At 38.7% G+C, this 20,828-nt stretch overlaps 1 protein-coding gene across 1 annotated transcript in view; it reads left to right on the top strand.

Annotated features, from left to right (window-relative positions):
* The window catches only part of MLLT3 (MLLT3 super elongation complex subunit), a 377,464-nt gene that overhangs the window by 272,074 nt on the left and 84,562 nt on the right, over positions 1 to 20,828 (top strand). The window contains exon 5 of the mRNA XM_007952543.2: positions 7,182 to 7,883. Within this exon, the coding sequence (XP_007950734.1) occupies positions 7,182 to 7,883 (702 nt within the window). The remainder of the gene's footprint in view (positions 1 to 7,181; positions 7,884 to 20,828) is intronic.

Below are 20,828 nucleotides of genomic sequence, written 5' to 3'. Positions count from 1 at the left end.
ACATTGTTGTATTTAGATCTCTGTTAACTGTTTGTGAAGAGCAGCCAAGGGTGATTCCGGCTCTTCTTGTTGGTTTTTTATCATTGGGCCGTTGGTGGAGAAGAAGATAGTGGCTCTTGCTCAGTAAGTGAAGTTGCAGGAGGTGTGGGTATAGTTGTGTTTTATGGGGACTGTTGGTGTATGCTTTTCAGTCTTGCAGGTCCGGAGTATCCTTGGGGTTGCTGGAAACAGAACCTCTTCTTAAGGGAATCTGGAATCTTGGAGAGCACTGTCTCTTTAAATATCCAAAATGGTCAAGCCGCTTGTAACATTCAAAATGGTGGCATCCTCCGGACCAGCAAAAGTCCACAGCTCAGCCACCTTTCTCTTCACCTTCTCCGTTTATTCCCCAGCCACCAGAGCAGTCTTCTGTGCCATCCCTGGCTAGCAGGGCTGATTTTTAGGATAATTCTTAGGTTCTACCACCACTCGGGAATCTCCAAACTGTCTGTGTTGTGCTGTCAGGATCGCTCAGTATCGCTGCCAGACTGCAGCTCCATCTGTCTCCTTTTTTGGTATTTTCATGCAAATTCTTCTGCTAGTCAGGGTTTATTCCACTTCTATATCCTTCCCTTCAAAGCTCAGGGATCCAGGATTATCTTCTGTGTCTGTGTTAATTGGTTTCCCTTTTCTTTGTTGAAAAGGGTCTGTGCAGTCTTTCTGTCTAGTCTGCCATCTTACTAGCACTCTGACTTCTTATACTTTTGGGGGTGATCATTTATTTGATTTTATTTGTTGTTGTTGTTGTTGTTATGTGCCGTTGAATTGGACCCGACTCATAGCCACGCCTCCTTGGGCTTCCGAGGCAGTATCACTACGGAAGTAGATTGCCTAACCTTCCTTCCCAGTATTGGCTGGTGGGTTTGAACCGACAGCCTTCTGGTTAGCAGTCAGGTGGCTTAGGCAGTATGTTACCAGAGCTCCTTATTTGATTTCAGCAATATAAATTTTTATCATTGCAAAATAAGCAATGTGGCAGATTTTTATATTGATTTTGGGGACACTTAATTTTGAGATGAGAAACATCTTACAGTTTTTTGATACTTTTTGAAATAATTGGAGACATTGTGTGTTCCATAGGGACATTATAAGAGAGGTTACTTTTGCTAATATCATGTAAACCCTCTGAACACTATTTCAATAAGTCTACAAATGAAAAAATATCATGTGGTAAAAAAGGCACAAAGCCTGAGCCACTTGAAAAATATCTAAGAAGAGGCTCTGATTTCAAAATTAATTATTTGTCGCCAAGTAAATTGTATGTTTTACTCCTTCTGCTGAAAACTAAATAAAACATCTGTATAGTTCTTCCCAGGGAACAGTCATGCTCAATGTTTGTTCTTTTAAAGCCATTGAGCTCTGCTCCTTTTCTGCCCGCTCTTCTTTCATTTCCAGCTCAGGTTATGTTGTCATGATCGACACTTGGTTTTGAAACTCATCAAGTTTTCTGAGAAGTCTAATCTTATATTTTTTTAATTGTAAGTAATCTTTCTGATAATTTCCAATTTTTCTTTCCTTAGAATTTAGGGCACTTATAGTGATGCTCCTGGACATGTTTCTTTTCTCACCAATCTTGCCTGGATCTTGGGGAGCCCTGTGAAGTTGAGATTCAGTCCCTTCTTTATTTCAGTGGAAATTTCTTTCTGTATTTCTTCAGCTGCAGCTGCCACACTGGGAAGCATAGCAGCAGTTTTGAGGAGGGTCCAAGACAGGGCAGTGTTTCATTCTGTTATGTACAGGGCCACTATGAGTCAAAACCAAAAAACAGCTGCTAACAACCAAAGTTAGAAAGTTAAAATTAATTACTTTAACTATTTTCTCTCCCTTTTTTTTTCCCATTTACTTTTTCTGTATACTCTTCTGGAACTGTACATATGACTAGTTTATTAAATTGCTTCAATCTGTTCTTCAAATCTCTTACCATTTCCCATTGTGATTTTCATCTCTTTGTGTTTTCACTTTATGCTTTGAGATTTCTCCCAATTGATCTTTCATGCTGCCAATTTGAGTCATCGTCTTTATCTGCTGAATTATTCAGTGGAGAATTTTATTTATAGTTTTAATTTATTATTATTGTTTTACATTTCCATAAATTATGCTCTGTGCTCTTTTTATATCGATTTGACTCTCATTAAGTGGTCATACCACTTTTGGCCTCAATGTTTTAGTCTCCTCCAGCAGAACTTCTTCAGGTCTGTCCATCTTCCTCTCGTCATCCTTAGATATGCTATTTATATGCACAATGGGGTCAGGCTGAGCTATTACATTATTATAATTTTAAATTATTATAATCTTGTAAATGATGAAAAATACAGGCATCTCAGCCTGCTCTGTAACAGCAGGCATGTGTGTTTCTTGTCCTCACGCCTGGATGAGTCTTTGCTTTCTGGTTGCTTTGCATTTCCCAGTCTCAGGAATAGTGTTGATTTTGGAGTACCTTCTGAGTCCCTTTAGGGCTAGAGCATTTTGGCACACTCATGCAATTATCTGTGGGCAAAACTGAATTGAGCCTGGAGTCCAGAGCAGAGAAAGCCCTGCATTGGCCACCCTAACCCCTTCAAGTTGCCCATAAGCCCGTGGCCACATTCTTCTGGCTCTGATGCCTGCTTTCCCATGGAGCTGACTGGTCAAGAAAGGTAAATGGGTTCGGTTTGACATTAAAGGGCAGGCAAGTCAAATTCAAGGCTGTTTTCCCCCTAGAAGCCTGACTTTTATACTTTATAGACTCAGATAGTATTTGATTCCTGTCTCATTTAGCATATGTTTAATGACATTATAGAAAAGCTTCTAGTCTGGGTAACCTATTTTTGACTGTCATGGGTTTCCCTACCTCCTTATATGCATAACTTCTTGGACTATACTATGACTTTTAGGAAGCATCCTTTTTAATATGCAGTTTGGAGAAACAAACTCTTCTGGGAGAGTTTATTGCATTTAGACAAATATTCTTCTGGGAGAATTTATTTGTCCATATCCAAATTTCATCGAATCAAATGTGAGTGATCTGAAAACACAGAAATGCACATAACACAGAAGCCAGTTAAAGTAGGACCAAAGCAAATTCACTGCCATTGAGTCAATTCTGACTCATATTGACCCTGTAGGGCAGAGTACAACTAACTCATAGGATTTCAAAGGCTGTGAATCTTGATGGAAGCAAACTGCCTCATCTTTTTCCCACAGAGCAGCTGGTGGGTTTGAACTCTCAGGCTTTTGGTTAGAAGCTGGATGCCTTAACCACTGTGCCACTAGTGCTCTTTCAATCCTCTTTGGGTTTCAGAGTTGGTAAATCTTTATGGAAGTAGATTGCCCAGTCTTCCTTCCGAGGAGTGGCTGGTGGATTTGAACCTCCAGCCTTCTGATCGGCAGTCAGATGCCTTAGGCATTACACTGCCAGAGCTCCTTGTAAAGAAGGACTAACCAAAAAACCAAACTCACTGCTGTTGAGTCAGATCTGACTCATAGTGACCCCTCCTTGGGTTTCCGAGGCGGTGTCAGGACAGAGACCAAAAAATAAGAAGCTAGCCAGAGCGAAGAAACAAGAGCTGGGGAGAAAATCACCTTTTAGTTATCAGTGGTATTGGGAAACAGAAATGGTGATAACATGACAATTGAAAGCCAAGTATAATCAGAAAACCTTATTCTGGCCAATAGCTACAACCTCTTCTTTTTCTTTAAACCATTTACTGGAGTTGTTGACAAGTAGTATTAGAGAAGATTATACATTAAAAAGGCCCATTCTGTTCCAGAAAATTAAAACAAGGAAGCATTCAGTAGTATCTACATGGATGAAAGAAAATATTGTACTCTATATTCACAGGTTGCAAAGGTAGTGCAGATATATGTATATTTATGTTTGGATAGTCATTTGCCTTAAATATTTGAGATTTGAATTATGCACATAAGCTCTTACTAGTTGAAATTGCTTGATATTCAGTTTCCCCTAATCAGCCTCAGGCAAAGAGAATTTGAATTATACAACATGTGTAAACTTCACATTGGATGGTAATTAGTTTGTGCTGTTTAGTGACTCTTAATGTTGTTGAGGTTAATAGTTCAGTAAAAATTTTGAAAAGCCAGTGAGATCCCCCATGTTTATGGGATAGATAAGCTGAGAATCAATGAATGCTTGCACTCTATCAGTAGCCTGTAATGCCTGACTTTGTATTCAAGTTTCTGTTTTGGATTTAGTTGTATGAATATGGAGTCAAATGACATAAATTTGAACTTTGTTGGCCCAGGCCAAAGAAAATACAGTCTTATATAATAGAAACCATGGATTTTCTAAATTTTATTTTTCTAGGAAGTTGTTAACGAAATGTTTGCTGAGTTGGTTTAGTTTAAAGAAAGCTTTTTGTGGTGGTAATTACAAAAGGGGAAGGAACAAGAATAACTGAGTGACCTGCTTGTACAAAGTTTGGTTTGTTGGGTGCGTAAAATGGTAACCAAACCAAACCAAACAGAAACAACCCACTGCCATTGAGGTGATCAACTCATAGTGGCCCTATAGGACAGAGTAGAATTGCCCCATAGGGTTTCTAAGGCTGTAAATCTTTATGGAATCAGACTGCCTCATCTTTCTTCTGTGGAGTGGCTGGTGGGTTTGAACCACCAACCTTTTGGTTCACAGGTGAATGCTTTAACCACTTTGCCACCAGAGCTCCTTGAAAAGGTAAGAGTAGACATCAAATACCTAGATCAACTTGATGATTAACAGAAAATTTCTCGAGTTTTGTGCCTAACATTACATGGATGTAATTGAGACAAGAACTTAAAGTTTCTGTGATGAGAAGCTGTGTCAGATACCACTCTGTGCCTTGTTAAGAATTTGTTTTACAGAGAATTTTAAAAATAAACCATGGGAGGACCCCTATAGAAGTCTCCCTCTGATGCTTGAGTTGTTACTTCTTTTTTTTTAACTGTTTTAATATTAAAAAAATGTATTGGTAAATTAATAACTATATTTTTTAAGTTATATTTATAAAAATATGTATAATACTCTAGTGAATATTAAACAGCAGTGTTGGATGTTCTTGAGCCGTAATTAGAATACTGATTGCAAATTGCCAAAATTTGGTGAGTCAACAAACCAATTTAATAAAAAGAGAAAACCTCAAGAATATTAGATTTCAAAATGTTCTTCCTTAATTTAGTTTGTCCATTATATTTTATTTTAATTATTCATAGCATTGCTTAACATGCCAGGAAATGTCTTGTAATAGAATTTATAAAATAATGAAGTTTCTGTAATGTAATTCCTGTCTTCAGCATTCTGCTTTTAACTCTCAGATTAAGATATTTTGTAAGGAATTATCTAGTTTGGTACATAAAAGCATCTCTTTGCTTAGTAACATCCATTTTAGAATTTTGGAAACCAAATGCTTATTTAAGAAAACATATGCAGTAGTTTGTCATTTTGTTATTGTTGAACAAATAGCACAAAATTTTTGCAAGAATTAAAAATACATTTTCCTATTAACATAGAACAATAATGTTTCATTTTGAGATATTACTTTCTGATGCTGGCTTATCCATATACATACGTTTCTTTTTCTATAGACCAATGCATAGATTGTTTATTTAAGTAAAAAATAAGGCACTGCTGACTGTCTGTCCTGAATCATGCTAGATATTTAAGGAATATAGATTTCTTTACATGTCATTGGGCTGAAATAGACAAATTAGAATTAAACATAGTAAGTAAGCCTGAAGATGTAAATCTAGTTGCGTTGTCTTTGGCTGCATCAGGAGATGGAAATAAGCGAGAAAGAGCTCTTTTTTTAGTGTTAGTGTGGATTTTTGTGTGTCCAGGATCTACTTCTGTTTCTTACACATGCTATTAGTAGTAGAGGTTCACAAATATGGTAAGTATGGACTTAGATTATGTTCCTAAACAGAAAGGTTACCTACAGGTTATGTAATCTGCAGAGTGTATATGGGCAAACAACTGGTAACACATTTACAAGCAGACAGACAGCAAGTAACTCCTTCCTCATGATTACACAATAGTAATTGCTAAAGGTTTTTTGGTCCATTTAACTTTGAGGTGAACTCTTTGTTATAATTTGCATTACTCTTTTTTTTGTTTGTTTGTTTTGATAGTGGGTGAGAGAAATATTCCGTAACTGCTGAATTTTGGGCAGCATTAAAAAATACGCTTTTTATCTCGAATTATTTTGATTCTTTGTTGGTGGGGGGGTCTTGTGTTACCCCCCTGTATTTAAAATATAATATTGCCTGGCCACATCATGTATACTGGGCTATTTTTCTTCTTTTCCTCTCAGTCTCGTGCTATAGCTGGTTGCTGTTCCCAACTACAGTCTGTGCTTTGTTGCCTTCTTGTCTTAGTTCATCTGAACCCTCATACTTAGAGACCTCTCTTTCTAGTAATTACCTGCATATACTCTTAAGACCCGGTTCTCTATAAATGTATTTCTCTGTAAATTTCTGGATTATTCTTCCCTAGGTTCCCAACAGCCCAAATGATTTCTGTATCTTTTGTTGTCAGAATCGACTCGACAGCAGTGGGTGGTGTTGTGGTCATAGCACTTTATAGGTGGCTCTCACAGCAAGTATGAATCAGAGATATGGGTAGTTATTAAGAGTGGGGGGCATGCGTTATCTTTGTATCTTCTAGGACAAGCATTTGTTTAACATTTGTTGAGTTAAAATGCTTTCAGACACCATGCTCCTAATGATTAAGCAAACAGCTTGCTCCAGTATTCCTTGATACAGTAATTCCTTAATATAGTAATAGTAGCCCTCTCTGTATTTCTCAGATACACTTTTACCACTGTTACATTGTCATGTTGTTGTTGTTATGTGTCGTCAAGTCAGACCCAACTCATAGCGAACCCTCCTTGGGTTTCTGAGGTGGGATCACTCTGTAAGTAGATTGCCCAACCTTCCTTCCAAGGAGTGGCTGGTGGGTTTGAACTGCCAGCCTTCTGGTTAGCAGTCAAGTGCCTTAGGCACTATGCTACCAGAGCTCCCTACATTGTCATAGTTAGTTTATATAAAGATCAGTTTAAGAACAGTCAAAGAATGATCATTTTATGTAGCTTGAACTCCAGAAAATTAACTGTTGAGTCTTTATTGGTGCTTGGCTCTGAGGGTTTCATTTCTCTCTTGTTTTTCTGCAGGACCCTAATAGGAGTATTCATACCAGCAGCAGCAGCAGCAGTTGTAGCAGCAGCAGCAGCAGCAGCAGCAGCAGCAGCAGCAGTAGCAGCAGCAGCAGCAGCAGTAGCAGCAGCAGCAGCAGCAGTAGCAGCAGCAGCAGTAGTACCAGTTTTTCAAAGCCTCACAAATTAATGAAGGAGCACAAGGAAAAACCTTCTAAAGACTCCAGAGAACATAAAAGTGCCTTCAAAGAACCTTCCAGGGATCACAACAAATCTTCCAAAGAATCCTCTAAGAAACCCAAAGAAAATAAACCACTGAAAGAAGAAAAAATAGTTCCTAAGATGGCCTTCAAGGAACCTAAACCCATGTCAAAAGAGCCAAAACCAGACAGTAACTTACTCACCATCACCAGTGGACAGCAAGATAAGAAGGCTCCTAGTAAAAGGCCCCCCAATTCAGATTCTGAAGAACTCTCAGCCAAAAAAAGGAAAAAGAGTAGCTCAGAGGCTTTATTTAAAAGTTTTTCTAGTGCACCACCACTGATACTCACTTGTTCTGCTGACAAAAAACAGATAAAAGATAAATCTCATGTCAAGATGGGAAAGGTCAAAATTGAAAGTGAGACATCAGAGAAGAAGAAATCAACTTTACCACCATTTGATGATATTGTGGATCCCAATGATTCAGACGTGGAGGAGAATATGTCCTCTAAATCTGATGTGAGTAGTCTTATTGATCTCCCTCCTCTCCCTTACTGTTTGTTCAGATTTTATTTCAGATAGCTTCATGATAAATGATGAAGAAAGAAAATGAACATTGAACCATTAAGATGGTAGCATGGAAGTAGGCGTGGCCTAGGAATTAGTTTCCTTAACTAATGGAAAGGAAGAAATTAAATCACTAAGGAATCTGCAGAATCTGCAGGCTGTGATTAAAGTTATTAAAGACAAGATCGATTAAAGTTATTAAAGACAAGATCTATTCTGGAGTAGGTCGTCTGAACATCAGGAAAATTTAGGTGCTGGTGAAAGCTTGGTTACTGTTCTTTTCCATGATTTCATTTAGGAAGTTGAGATGAATGGCATAAAACTTGAATATAGGTGAACATAAATTTAAAAGAGAAACTGAGAAAATATTGGGGTGCATCTATACTCTTGTTCTTTTGCTCAGTGGAATGATCTAATTTGTGATATACGTGGAACACTGGTGATAGTGTTTTTTACAGCTTTATTAAGGCAAGTTTTATATAACAATGAACTATACATATTTAAAGTTTATAATTTGATAAGTTTTGACTTTTGTATGCACCTGTCAAACCAAGTAATTATTTTGAAAATGAAAGGTTTACATTTTTTTAACCATTGTGTAGCCCCTGATTTGAAAAGTTTGGCATGATCTTCACTAAAAGTTCTTACTGATATGTATATTACAGGTGCCCGTCTGACCGGTCTAATAAAAAAAAAAAAATTTACTTGATTTTGGGAGTTAGATTTATAATTACACATTTCTCAGGGTTTGAAGGGACTTTCAGGTTGTCTAGTCTAACTTCTCACCAATGTAAGAAATCTTACAATTCTAGTGACAGGACTAATTACATAGATATGAAATTCTATTTTTAGGGAATAAACATAATTTATTATGAAGTTACTCCTCAGTTTTCTTTTTCTTCAACTTTGGCCGCCTTTAGTTTCTTGTCGATCATGATCAGCCCTAATAATCTTACTTTTTCTCATTAATATTTTTAGACAATGGTTAAGTAAGATGTCTAGCTAGGTATTGCTGGCAAATTTCAGATGCTTTTCTTTATGCCCCCTGTGGTTGCCCCACAAGTGTCCTTAGTTCCAATGCTGACAAAGGGGAGGAAGCTTTAGTAGCAACTTCCCTACTCTGCATTTGCGTTGATTGTTCTGCGTAGCTGGGATCAGGACATGGTGTTGACTGACATCCATCCCCAGTGGTCCACAGACTACCTCCCTCCTCTCTATAGCCAATCTTGACATTTCAATAGATCAGTTAGGAGCAGAATAGCATATGAAATACTAGAGACTGGGTAATTTGTTCCAGTGTTTGGTAAAGGCTTTAAGTTCATAGTTTGTGAAATGCAGATGACAGTTGGTGGGGTTTATTCCAGTATCTCATGCATTTATTTTTCTTCTTTTGCTTCTTACTGCTGCTGTTCCTCTTAATTAGAAATTTATTCACGATACAGTTGTTATTTGAACCTCTTTTTTATGTTTGATTTTTGTTTCAAATCACTTAGAAATATTCATTGATGCTATTGGGGTGTGATTAATCTATCAAGACTGTCAAGTTTAGCAACTTTGTTTTTCTATCTTCTGATGTGTTATGATTCTTTTAGAACAGAGTTTTTTAAATTGTGGGCTGTGATTCATTGGTGAGCCATGAATTCAATTCAGTATGCCATCATCATCATTGAAAATAAAATCAGAATACAATTTAAGTGGTATGGTAAGTAATGGTTTGTGAAAATTTTATTTCAGAGTAGGGGTGTCTTTGTTTCATAGAAAGTCCTAGTCATTTGTTTGAAAGGCAGCTTTCTAGAATGTTTACTGATTCGTGAGAAAACTAAATGACGTTTAGAAACACTATTGAATGCCCTTTCAGTGTGAAAAGATTACAGTATTCCTCTTTAGTTAATTCTGTTTGTGCTTTTGTATTCCTTTTACTTGTCTCTTACTCCTTCCCTTTTACATGTAATTTATAAGGTATAACTTTTCTTTCAATAAAAGTTCTTATTCAACTTGGTATATTTGTCCAAAGAAATACTTTGAAAAATCTTCTGGAATGAAGAGTTAGAATCATAATTCCTTACGATATATAATAAATTTTCAAAGATGCACGACTTATTAGAACCTCATCTAACATGTGTGATAATAACAGGAATTTTTGTAATGTGCTCCTCCTGTCATTGGAAAGAAAGCCTCTAAAAACTTTTGAGCATTATTTGGATATTAGTCTTCTGGTAATAGTGATGCTTTTGGTTTAATTCATTCAACGTGTGTGATATACCAGAAGAGAATTGACAGACATGGTTCCATGTAAGCTAATATACAAAAGACTTGTCCACAAATAAACACAAATAATGTTGTTGTTGTTGTTGTTATGTGCCATTGAGTCAGGCCCGACTCATAGCAACCCCTCATTGGGTTTCCAAGGCAGTATCACTACGGAAGTAGATTGCCCCATCTTCCTTCCGAGGAGTGGCTGGTGGGTTTGAACTGCCAACCTTCTGGTTAGCAGTCAAGTGCCTTAGCCACTTTGCTACCAGAGCTCCCAACACAAATAATAGAGAGCTGAAATTCAATTTATCCAATAGTAAAGAGAGGCTTAGGAGCTCTGGTAATATAGTGCCTAAGGCACTTGACTGCTAACCAGAAGGCTGGCGATTCAAAGCCACCAGCCACTCCTCGGAAGGAAGATGGGGCAATCTACTTCCGTAGTGATACTGCCTCAGTAATCCAAGGAGGGTCGCTGTGAGCTGGGTCCGACTCGACAGCACATAACAACAACAACAGAGAGAGGCTTTGAACTTTCTCCTACATGGCATCCCTCCTGTGGGCCAAAGAGAAGAGCAGGAGATAGTTGTAAAGAAGACTACTAAGTAGTCCATAGCCTTAGCTTGGCCAGTAATCGATGGCTTAGAGCAGGGCCTTGGCCTTGCCCAACTTTCGAGGGTACCTTTCACATTGCCCTGGTGAGCCTGTCTTCATCTGAATGTGATAAGATGACCTGATCCATCTAAGGTCCCTTCCAGCTTCTTTATTTGAATCTGAGTTCATTTTAAGAAGATAGAAAGGGGTGGTGGGTACTTTTAGACATAGTGGGCAAATATCATGGACTTTGGGAATAAGAAAGAGACAAAAAGAAATCAGAAGAGCATGAAGAGCTAGGAAGGATCAGGCAAATGATTTTTACCTTGTGTGTCTATACAGAAAACATCTTGTCTCTATGTAGATTAGTTGCAGTTAAAGGGAGGAAATTATTAAGGGAAGTTTTTCCATAATAGTTAGATCTCAGGTACTGTATAAAAATAAAAAGTAGCATTATTAAGATTGATTAGGAACCTTGGATTGCTAATTCACATGGTTGTCTTTCACTAAGTTTCTACATGCTTAGTATATGAGAAGAGACAGAGAAAGAAGATGGGCATATTTTGGGGAATCATTTGTTGAGAAGGAGTAGGTGGATAGGTGGATCAGTTGGTTGTCAGGTGAGTGGGAGTCTGCACTCTAGTGGCAGATGGGCTGTTTTTGAGTCCCAGCTCCACAGCTGATCTTGTGCAAATAATTTAACCTTCTCTGTTTCTTAGTTTCTTCTTTTGTAAAATGGAGATTGAAATAGGATCTACTGGTAGTTTGTATATTATTATCAAAATTAAATAAATTAATCTCATGAGAGCACTTAGCACAATAATAAATAAATGTTAGTTATCTGTTGTTATGTGTGACATGGCTTCCCCCTTCCCTGGAGCTTTGAACAAGATTTTTTGATATTAAAAAGATACCGCAGACCCCTAGTGCCCCTTTTCAAGTGCTTATTAGGGGAAAAATGAATACTTGGAATAGATAGCAAGTTGCTCTGCATTTTGTCTAGAGGAGGTATGTGAACTTGATAATGATATATGTGTTACATAATAACTGGAAAAATACAGGACAGAAATCTAAGTCTTAAACTAAAAGTGAGGCAAAAGTGAACAATAACTTTAATTAAATGAGAACCAAAAAAAAAAAAAAAACCCAAATGTACTGCTGTCAAGTCAGATCTGACTCATAGTGACCCCTCCTTGGGTTTCTGAGGCAGTATCACTGCGGAAGTAGGTTGCCCAACCTTCCTTCCAAGAGTGGCTGGTGGGTTTGAACCACCAGCCTTCTGGTTAGCAGTCAAATGCCTTAGGCACTATGCCACCAGACATTAATGCATGTAGCACTGCACTGGATGGGCACTTGGTGTTTTGTTTTGTTTTGTTTTTTCCTAAATTGCTGTCACTGTTAAGACATCTTAAGAGATGATTTTGTCCTTAAATAAGTTTTGTGATTCTTGAACTGTTTCCCATGTTCATGATTATACAGAAATCTAATATTGTTATGCGAAAGTTCAGTAATTTTTCCCAACAGAGGAATTTGGCAGGTAGAGGGTAGGAAGGCAGAAAGATGCTCTATAGCGAGTGACTGTTCAGCATATTCAGAATACTGCATGATGAAGGAATGTTTTGCTATGTGCATCAGTGTTAGCATAACTGATACTTTACATTGAAGAACCTGGTGAATCCCCTTAGAATAAAGCTGCTTTGGGGTTAGGGTGATCTCTTTTGGACCAAAATGGTCCACAGTACTTACGGAAAGTGATTTTTCTTAATAGTGACTAACACTAAGTAGCAGGTGGAAAGGGGGGTGATCTGAGTAGATCAGTGTCAACTAAAAGTGTATAATTGTGGTTTTTATTAACCTGTTTAACTTTGACGATTGGAAAAAAAAAGAATCTTAAGTATCTCTCATCTCTCCTTTAATTCCTCAGTGTTTTCTTGTTTTGTGTTTTGTGTATAACTCTTCTTCTAAAGGGAAGTCTATGATGTTGATATGGTTGTTTCATGATATTAGGAACTTTAATATTCAGAGAAGGAAGAAGAAACCAGTAAAAGAAAATTAAAATAACTATTGTGGTCAGATTTGATTATGTTAGTAATTTCTTTATCAATGGTGTTATGGATTGAATTGCATCCCCCAAAAATATGTGTTGTAAATCCTAACTTCTGTGCTTGTGGTAAAGAGCCCTGGTGGCAGTTGCTTAAAGCACTTGGCTATGAACTAAAGGTTTGTGGATCAAACTTGGCAGTCATTTGTTGTTGTTGTTGTTGTTATGTGCCGTTGAGTTGGCCCCGACTCATAGTGACCTCTCCTTGGGTTTCCAAGGTAGTATCACTATGGAAGTAGATTGCCTCATCTTCCTTCCAAGGAGAAAAATGTGGCAGTCTGCTTCTGTAAAAATTTACAGCCTTGGAAACCCGGGGAAGTTCTACTCTGTTCTGTAGGGCTCTGAGTGAGAATTGGCTGTAGGGTAGTGGATTTGGGTTGGTTTGAATACCTGTGGGTATAATATCAGAAGCTCTGGTGCTACAATGGCTAAAATATTTGGCTCCTAACCAGAAGTTCAGCAGTTTGAACCCACCAGCCACTCCAGATAAGGCAGCCTGCTTCTATAAAGATTTACAGTCTTGGAAATTATATGAGACAGTTCTACTCTGTCCTGTAGGGTCACTATGAGTCAGAATGGACTTGATGACAGTGAGTTTGGTTTGATTTTGGCTTGTGGGTTACAATCCCATATGGGAAGGAGTTGTCTGTGTTATGTTAATGAAGCAGGATTAGTGTAGGGTGTATCTGGAGTCAATCTCTTTTGAGATATAGAAGAGATTAGCAAGCGAGGGAGCAAGCAGAGATGGGGAAAGATAGATGCCAAGCCACAGGAAGATCAGCCAGTAGTAGAAGCTCAAAGTGACAAGATCCTTCTTTCAGAGCTGACAGAGAGAGAACGCCTTTCTCTGGAGTTGGTACCCTGGATTTGGACTTCTAACTGAGAAAACAAATTTCTGTTTGTTAAAGCCACTCACTTGTATTTCTATTCTAGCACCACTAGATAATTAAGACAGATGCCTTCACTTTTTTTTGCCTTATCTTGTAGAAATTTAATTGTAACTTAAAAGTAGAGAAATTAAAAGTTCCTTGGAAATGGGCAGATTAAATTTGGCAGAAAGTTGCCAGTGTGAGAAATGAAATGTGGATCAGGTCTTTTGATCATTTTGGCTTTGCAAAGTGTTTTCTTAAGGAGAAAGATGAAATCTCATCAGATGGTACATACACATTCTTTCCAGGGGTGGGGTGTGGTTCAGATACAGGATTAATACTACAAGCCACCTTACCAGAAGTTTCTTTCAAAAAGAGAAAGAAAAAAAAAAAAAAAAAAAAGAGGAAAGAGGAGGAAAAAGAAAACTTCCCTTCTTTTGTTGTGTCTCATTTCCTCCCGGCCCACCCTGTTCATTGCCCTGCTTACACTGTCTGGCGCTGGCAGTAAATGTCCTGCTGTTGAGGCATTGGCTTTAGGTTTTGATGTGAGGGAAGGTTGTCGCAGCCAGAGAAGAAGGTCTTTATTGTGTTTTCAAAGTGGCTTTTTAATGACTTGTAATTCCAGCACATGCAAGAGCTGTAAAGTCTGTAAGTATGGTGAGGGAGCAGCTGGAGAGGCCATTCATTAAAGGGCTGTCCTGGCTCTGCAGGGGGAAGGGAGGCCCTCATTCTGGGCTTCTATTCTCTGTGTTTTATAACTGGAGGTAAAAATACCTGCAGGGTTGCAATTCTTTCTCTGGTAGATTCAGCTCAGTGCCGAGCATTCATTAAAACAATTGTGAGAAAGTTAACTTTGTTGGGTACATGGAGATATGTCACCTGACCCCATTCTCTAATGTTTTTTGTTTGTTTCCTATGTTAGATGTGATCAGATGGAGGAGGGTGCAGTCTAGCCAGCCAGCTGTTCATGTATTCACCCACATTCCTGACTTACTCTAAAAAAGGATTTGAAACAGTTGAAAGGAAGCTTAAAAAATAAATAAATAAACAGAGTTAGGGACTCTTTCTGTTTGCTTCTGTTCTGTACCAAGCCTATGTGATTGCTCAGTCTTTTAATTAAATAATTGCTTAGAAGCTGTTGGGTAGAGGTAGCTGAGAGTCACAGACAAGGAGCCCTATCATTGCAGAGTTGGTTATTTGTCATCTGCAGTTGCTAGAGCTCAGTAATTTTACTCACATGCATTGAGCCAATGTCTCCCAATAAAGTCCATAAACCTTATTTGGGGAGCTCTGGTAGCGTAGTGCCTAAGGCACTTGACTGCTAACCAGAAGGCTGGCGGTTCAAACCCATCAGCCACTGCTTGGAAGGAAGATGGGGCAATCTACTTCCATAGTGATACTGCCTCGGAAACCCAAGGAGGGGTCTCTATGAGTCGGATCCGACTCGACGGCACAAAACAACAACAACAAACCTTATTTGAGAGAGCTTCATCACCTATTCAGTGCAGTTCTGTTTCTTATTTTAAGGCCCATGATTTTTTATGTAATTGTTTCATCTGTCATCTTTAGATAGAAAGCTAAAAACATGACTCAACATGGGCTTTGCAAGACCAGCTTTCCTTAGGGTTTCTTTAGTGTCTCCAGGTGTAGTGCAGATAATGAAGATGCGGGCTGCAGAGCAAAGGGATGGAGGCTTGAGTTTACGTAGAGGTGCCTCAGAAGAAAGGCCTGGTGATTTATTTGTGAAAAATCAGGAATTGCAAACCATATGGAGCACACTTCTATTCTGATACATGAGTTTGGCCTGAATTAGAGGTGACAGTACGGCAACTGTTTTAGGGATACTTATAAATGTAGCTAAACTTTTCTTGAGTGTTTATTATGTGTCAGTCACCCTTCTAAGCCCGTTATGTGTTTTAACTCATTTAATCCTCAAAACAACTCTATAAAATAGGTTCTATTATTATCTTCATTTTAAAGATGAGAAAGCTGAGACTTAAAGGATAAGAAAGTACAAAGGTGACCATGTTTAAAAGGGATGGACCCAGGGTGATCCCAGTGTCATCTGACTTGACAGTGAGTTTAGAGGCAAAGCACATCTTATTTTTTTCCATGAATTCATAATAAAATTGCAGAAATGTACTTCATGAAGTTGGCATCATGGCCACTCCCCATTCATGAGTCATATTTGTTTGGGCTTTACCACCTGCTTTGCAGAGGTGACAGGTTCTAGTCCTAAGTAGATTTGGCTTACACACCAGAACTGAAGGAAGACTTATGAAACATGCAAGAACCCCAAACTTCTTCTATAGGCATACCTCAGAGATACTGCAGTTTTGGTTTATCATACTAAAGTGAATCATACACAAATTTTTTTGGTGTCCCCACAAGTCACTCCTTAGAAGAAAGGTTGGGCAATCCACTTCCATAGTGATACTGCCTCAGAAACCTAAGGAGGGGTTGCTAGGAGTCGGATCTGACTCGACGGCAGTGAGTTTGGTTTGGTAGTCTTAGGGTGTAATAGCATTATGAAAAAGTATGAAATATTGTGAGAATAACCAAAATGTGACAGAGAGATATGAAGTGAGCATATACTGTTGGAAGATGGCACTGATAGACTTGCTTGATGAAGGATTGCCACACACTTTCAATTTGGAAAAAAATACAGTATCTGTGAAGCAAATAAAGTGAAGTGCAATAAAATGAGGAATGCCTGTACATATTCACTTAAAATGAAACCGACTGTCATAGTTCTGGATTACAAAATATTAAAATATATCATCAGTACTGTTTCCTTGCTTCTAGAATTTTTCCCATTTGCTTTTGCATGGGAATTTATGTTTAACAGAGCTGAGCTGCAATATCAAGCTTTCCCAGAAGGTGCCACCAAATAACAAATGGTGTCTTCCAATTTGGGAATTACTTCATTTTGATTTTTCTACTTATATTTTGTAATTTTATTTTACAGTCTAGAATATTCAAAATGTAGGCTGTGCTTTTTTTGAATTAGGAGACAAGATAATGCAATGGCTTGGGTAGGTGGTTTTCTTTTGGTGTCTATGTAATTATTTAACCAAGTTTGAGAAATTGTTCTCAGTAGGTAACAATTTATGACTGTAAACTTTTCAAGGCAGTGTCAAGCTCCCAAAGAAAAATCACCCCTCAGAGATTTCTTTAGGTCACTAAAGGTGACTGCATAGTGAGATGTTCCCAGATAAAGTCAAGGACTATCCTTCTATTAGGATAAAATGAAGAAGAATTTGTTTAAATGTTTGAAGACAATAGACCTTTGTTTTGGAATTCTAAAGGCATAGAGAATAGGGATGTGGGGAACTCAAGTAAGGAGGAATATTTAGTCAGTGACACAGAGAAAAGGAAATTTTCTTAACTTTCTCAGTCTTGGAGGAGAATGTATGTATGGGGCCCTCAGATACTATTTTCAATAAATAATTAATATAGTGTCCTTGATTTGTGACCTCAGTGTTTGGGATCATAGTCCTTTCTTTCTTTCTTTCCTTTTTTTTTTTTTTTTAAAGCAAGGGCTTTGTTAGGTGTTAGGTAGTCCTTCTATTATTTTTTTCATATGTTGTTGTTGTTATGTGCTGTCGAGTCGGACCTGACTCATAGTGACCCCTCCTTGGGTTTCCAAGGCAGTATCATGACGGATGTGGATTGCCCAACCTTCCTTCTGATAAGGAGTGACTGGTGGGTTTGAACCACCAACCTTCTGGTTAGCAGTTAAGTGCCTTAGGCACTACGCTACCAGAGCTTCCATTTTTTTTTTCATATATGTATGATAAACATTCATCTTACTTTGAGAAATTTAACACTTCTAAATACATTTCTCAATTGTATCATTCTTTGTAATAAATCAGCAAAATATTGATATATTTTTTGGCTACTTTGAAAAAAAAAACAAAACCCAAGATCTATTGCCATAGAGTCAATTCTGACTCATCACAACCCTATAGGACAGGGTAGAATTGCCCCATATGGCTTCCTAAGCTGAAGTCTTTCTGTAAGCAAATCACCAGGTTTTTCTCTCATGCAGCCACTGGGTGGGTTTGAACCATCCAACTTTTTGGTTAGCAGCTGAGCTCTTAACTGTCGAGCCACCAGAGCTCCTAGCTCCAAATCAAACCCTTGCCATCAGGTCATTTTCGACTCATTGGGACCTTATAGGACAAAATAGAACTGCCCCCACAGAGTTCCCAAGGCTATAAGTCTTTACAGGAACAGAGTGCCATGTCTTTCTCCTGTGGAGGGGCTGTTGGGTTCAAACCACTGATCTGTCACTTAGCAGGTGACCATTTTAACAACTATACCACCAGGTACAGAATTAGAATTACAGCTGAAGAAAGGATGACATAGTTGGTGGAGCTGAGTGGAGGTGGCAGGAGAAAACATTCTCGACAGGAGGAGACAAGGTACAGGAAAAAATGATGGCAAATGTGAAACAGCTCTGTATTATCCTTACTAAAAATGAAGAATGATCTTATGAATTATTTATCCAACTGGTATTGGATATGAAGGAAACCTTAGTGAACTCTACTCCATACTGGGTAAGTAATGGACACTTTCACTCTGTGTCCTCTAATTTAATCCACACAATGAGTGAGATAACTTGTTCTCATCTTACCTGAGACAGAATTCAAATCCAGGTCTGGCTTATGCCAAAAACAATGCTTTTTATATCAGACCATGGATTAAACCTTGTTTAGAGAGAGATTGCATCAAATAAAAACTGCCGTGATACTGATGAAACTTTTTGGAGGATAAAACAGTAGAAATGTTAATTTTTCCCACCATCTGGCTTTCTCTAACCCTCTGGCACTGGTGCCACAGTCAAGTGACAGGAGAAGAGTGAGAAATAAGATGTAGCTACAGTACAGGGATACTTGGCCATGAATAATGGGTGCAAGAAGGTCTGGGCAGGATTTCCAAAGTGCTGATTGAGTCATGGCTCACATATCTTAATATCATTTCCCTAGAAGCAGAATTAGTTTTTGTTTGTTGTTGTTGTTATGTGCCGTCGAGTCGGCCCCGACTCATAGCGACCCCTCCTTGGGTTTCCGAGGCAGTATCACTACAGAAGTAGGATTGCCCAACCTTCCTTCCGAGGAGTGGCTGGTGAGTTTGAACCGCCAGCCGTCTGGTTAGCAGGCAAGTGTCTTAACCACTATGCTACCCTAGAAGCAGAATTGGGAGCTCTGGTAGCATAGTGGCTAAGACACTTGCCTGCTAACCAGACGGCTGGTGGTTCAAACCCACCAGCCACTCCTCGGAAGGAAGGTTGGGCAATCCTACTTCCGTAGTGATGCTGCCTCGGAAACCCAAGGAGGGGTCGCTATGAGTCAGGTTTGACTCGACGGCACATAACAACAACATAACAACAGAAGCAGAATTATAGAAAATATTGAAAAGCAGTGATGCCTTGGAGTCTATCCAAGGAGATTTGTTCTCCAGCCTACCACCATATTAGGTTTTTCATATGCCTCATACTAGAGGCAAAGAATAGAGTTCCTGAGCCATTTGCCTACTAGCCAAAAGGTTAGTGGTTCAAACCCACTAAGAGGCACTTGAGAGATAGGTCTGGAGATCTGTTTTCAAAAAGTCTTAGCCTTGAAAACCTTATGGGGCAGTTTTACTTTGCTCACATGAGGTTGCCATGCGTCAGAGCAGATTTGATGGCAACTAACATCAGGTACAAAGACATTCAATTGTTACTATGAGAGTTGTCACCTGTATACTATATTAGCTAAAGGTTGTGCTCATGAAGAAGCTGAAGAAGGCAGGACTCTCTGTCTGCATACTTGGCTGATGAATTATCTTTGTAGATCCAGGAGGGATGAGAGTTCATAAGAGCATACACTTGGAATAAAAAAATGAGCTGGGATCATCTTACTACTAGTGGACTAGAAAATGTAGATTTTAATAATAATAGTGCCTTATGACATAATAGATGCAAAAAGTGCCATTCAGTTATGAGTTCAAGCAAACATAATTATAATATCATGAACAAAGACCATTCTCTCTTTTTTGGTAATTTTTTGAGTTGTATTCTGTGAAGGCATATCATCTTCCTAGTTTTAGATAATGGGTGATGTTAGTAACACAGTTCCTAACTGATCTAGCTCCACCCATTGTCCCAAAATATATGTCTGTATTTCCTAATTAGGATGGCAGGTATTCAATCTATTTCTTAGCCTAAGCCAGAAATGTCTGAGTTGTTATTAGAGATATATATATATATATGTATGTATGTATTTTTTTTTATTGTGATTTGGGTGAAGATTTACAGAGCAAATTCATTCTCCATACAGCAGTTACATATACTTTGTCTCATGTCATTGACCACAGTTTACCACAATGCAACAGCTCCCCTCCAACTTCTTCCCCATAGTACCACTTCCCAGTGTCCATCCCTCCATACTCTCCTGCCCCCTGAGCTGTCTCCCTGTGCATAAGCAGCTCTTCCTTCTCCCATGATTGTTCTCTCGAGGGCATGTGTCTACTTGAGGTAAATGTTCAACTCACATGCCTGTACTTTGTTTGGCTGGAAACCACAGGTATGGACTCAATTCCAGACCTGAAGGGTAGCTAGGGGCTATAGTCTCAGTGGTTCTGCCAGGCTCCATTGGACCAGCAAACCTGGTCCCAACCATCCCCTTTTTTTTTTTTTCCCCCCTCCAAATGATTTTGAGTTTTGTTCCACATTGTTCTCCCTCTCTATCCAGGATCTCCTACATCCCTTCCAATGGATGACAGTGGTAGCCGGGCACCATCTAGTTCTTCTGGTCTCTTAGTTGTATAGATTGCAGATCGCATGGTGTACAGTTGTGGGGACTGATTGTTTCCATTAATTTTGGTTTTCTTCTTTCTTCTTTGCTCTTGATGAGGAGAGACCCATCGTTACATCTAGATGGCAGCTTGCTAGCTTTTAAGGTCCCAGTCGCTACTCATGAAAGTAGGAGGTGGAACAATGTTTTGTATAGTATGTTATGCCAATTGAGCTTGCTGTCCCCTGTGACTATGGTCCCAGGCCCTCAGGATCAACTACTCAGTCACTCTGGGTAGCTGGCT

The sequence above is a fragment of the Orycteropus afer genome, unplaced genomic scaffold (assembly GCF_000298275.1).
Source record: "Orycteropus afer afer isolate SDZICR_OR568_19922 unplaced genomic scaffold, OryAfe1.0 scaffold00345, whole genome shotgun sequence".
In the NCBI taxonomy this organism is placed as follows: Eukaryota; Metazoa; Chordata; class Mammalia; order Tubulidentata; family Orycteropodidae; genus Orycteropus; species Orycteropus afer.
This window is presented reverse-complemented; position numbering and strand designations above follow the sequence as displayed.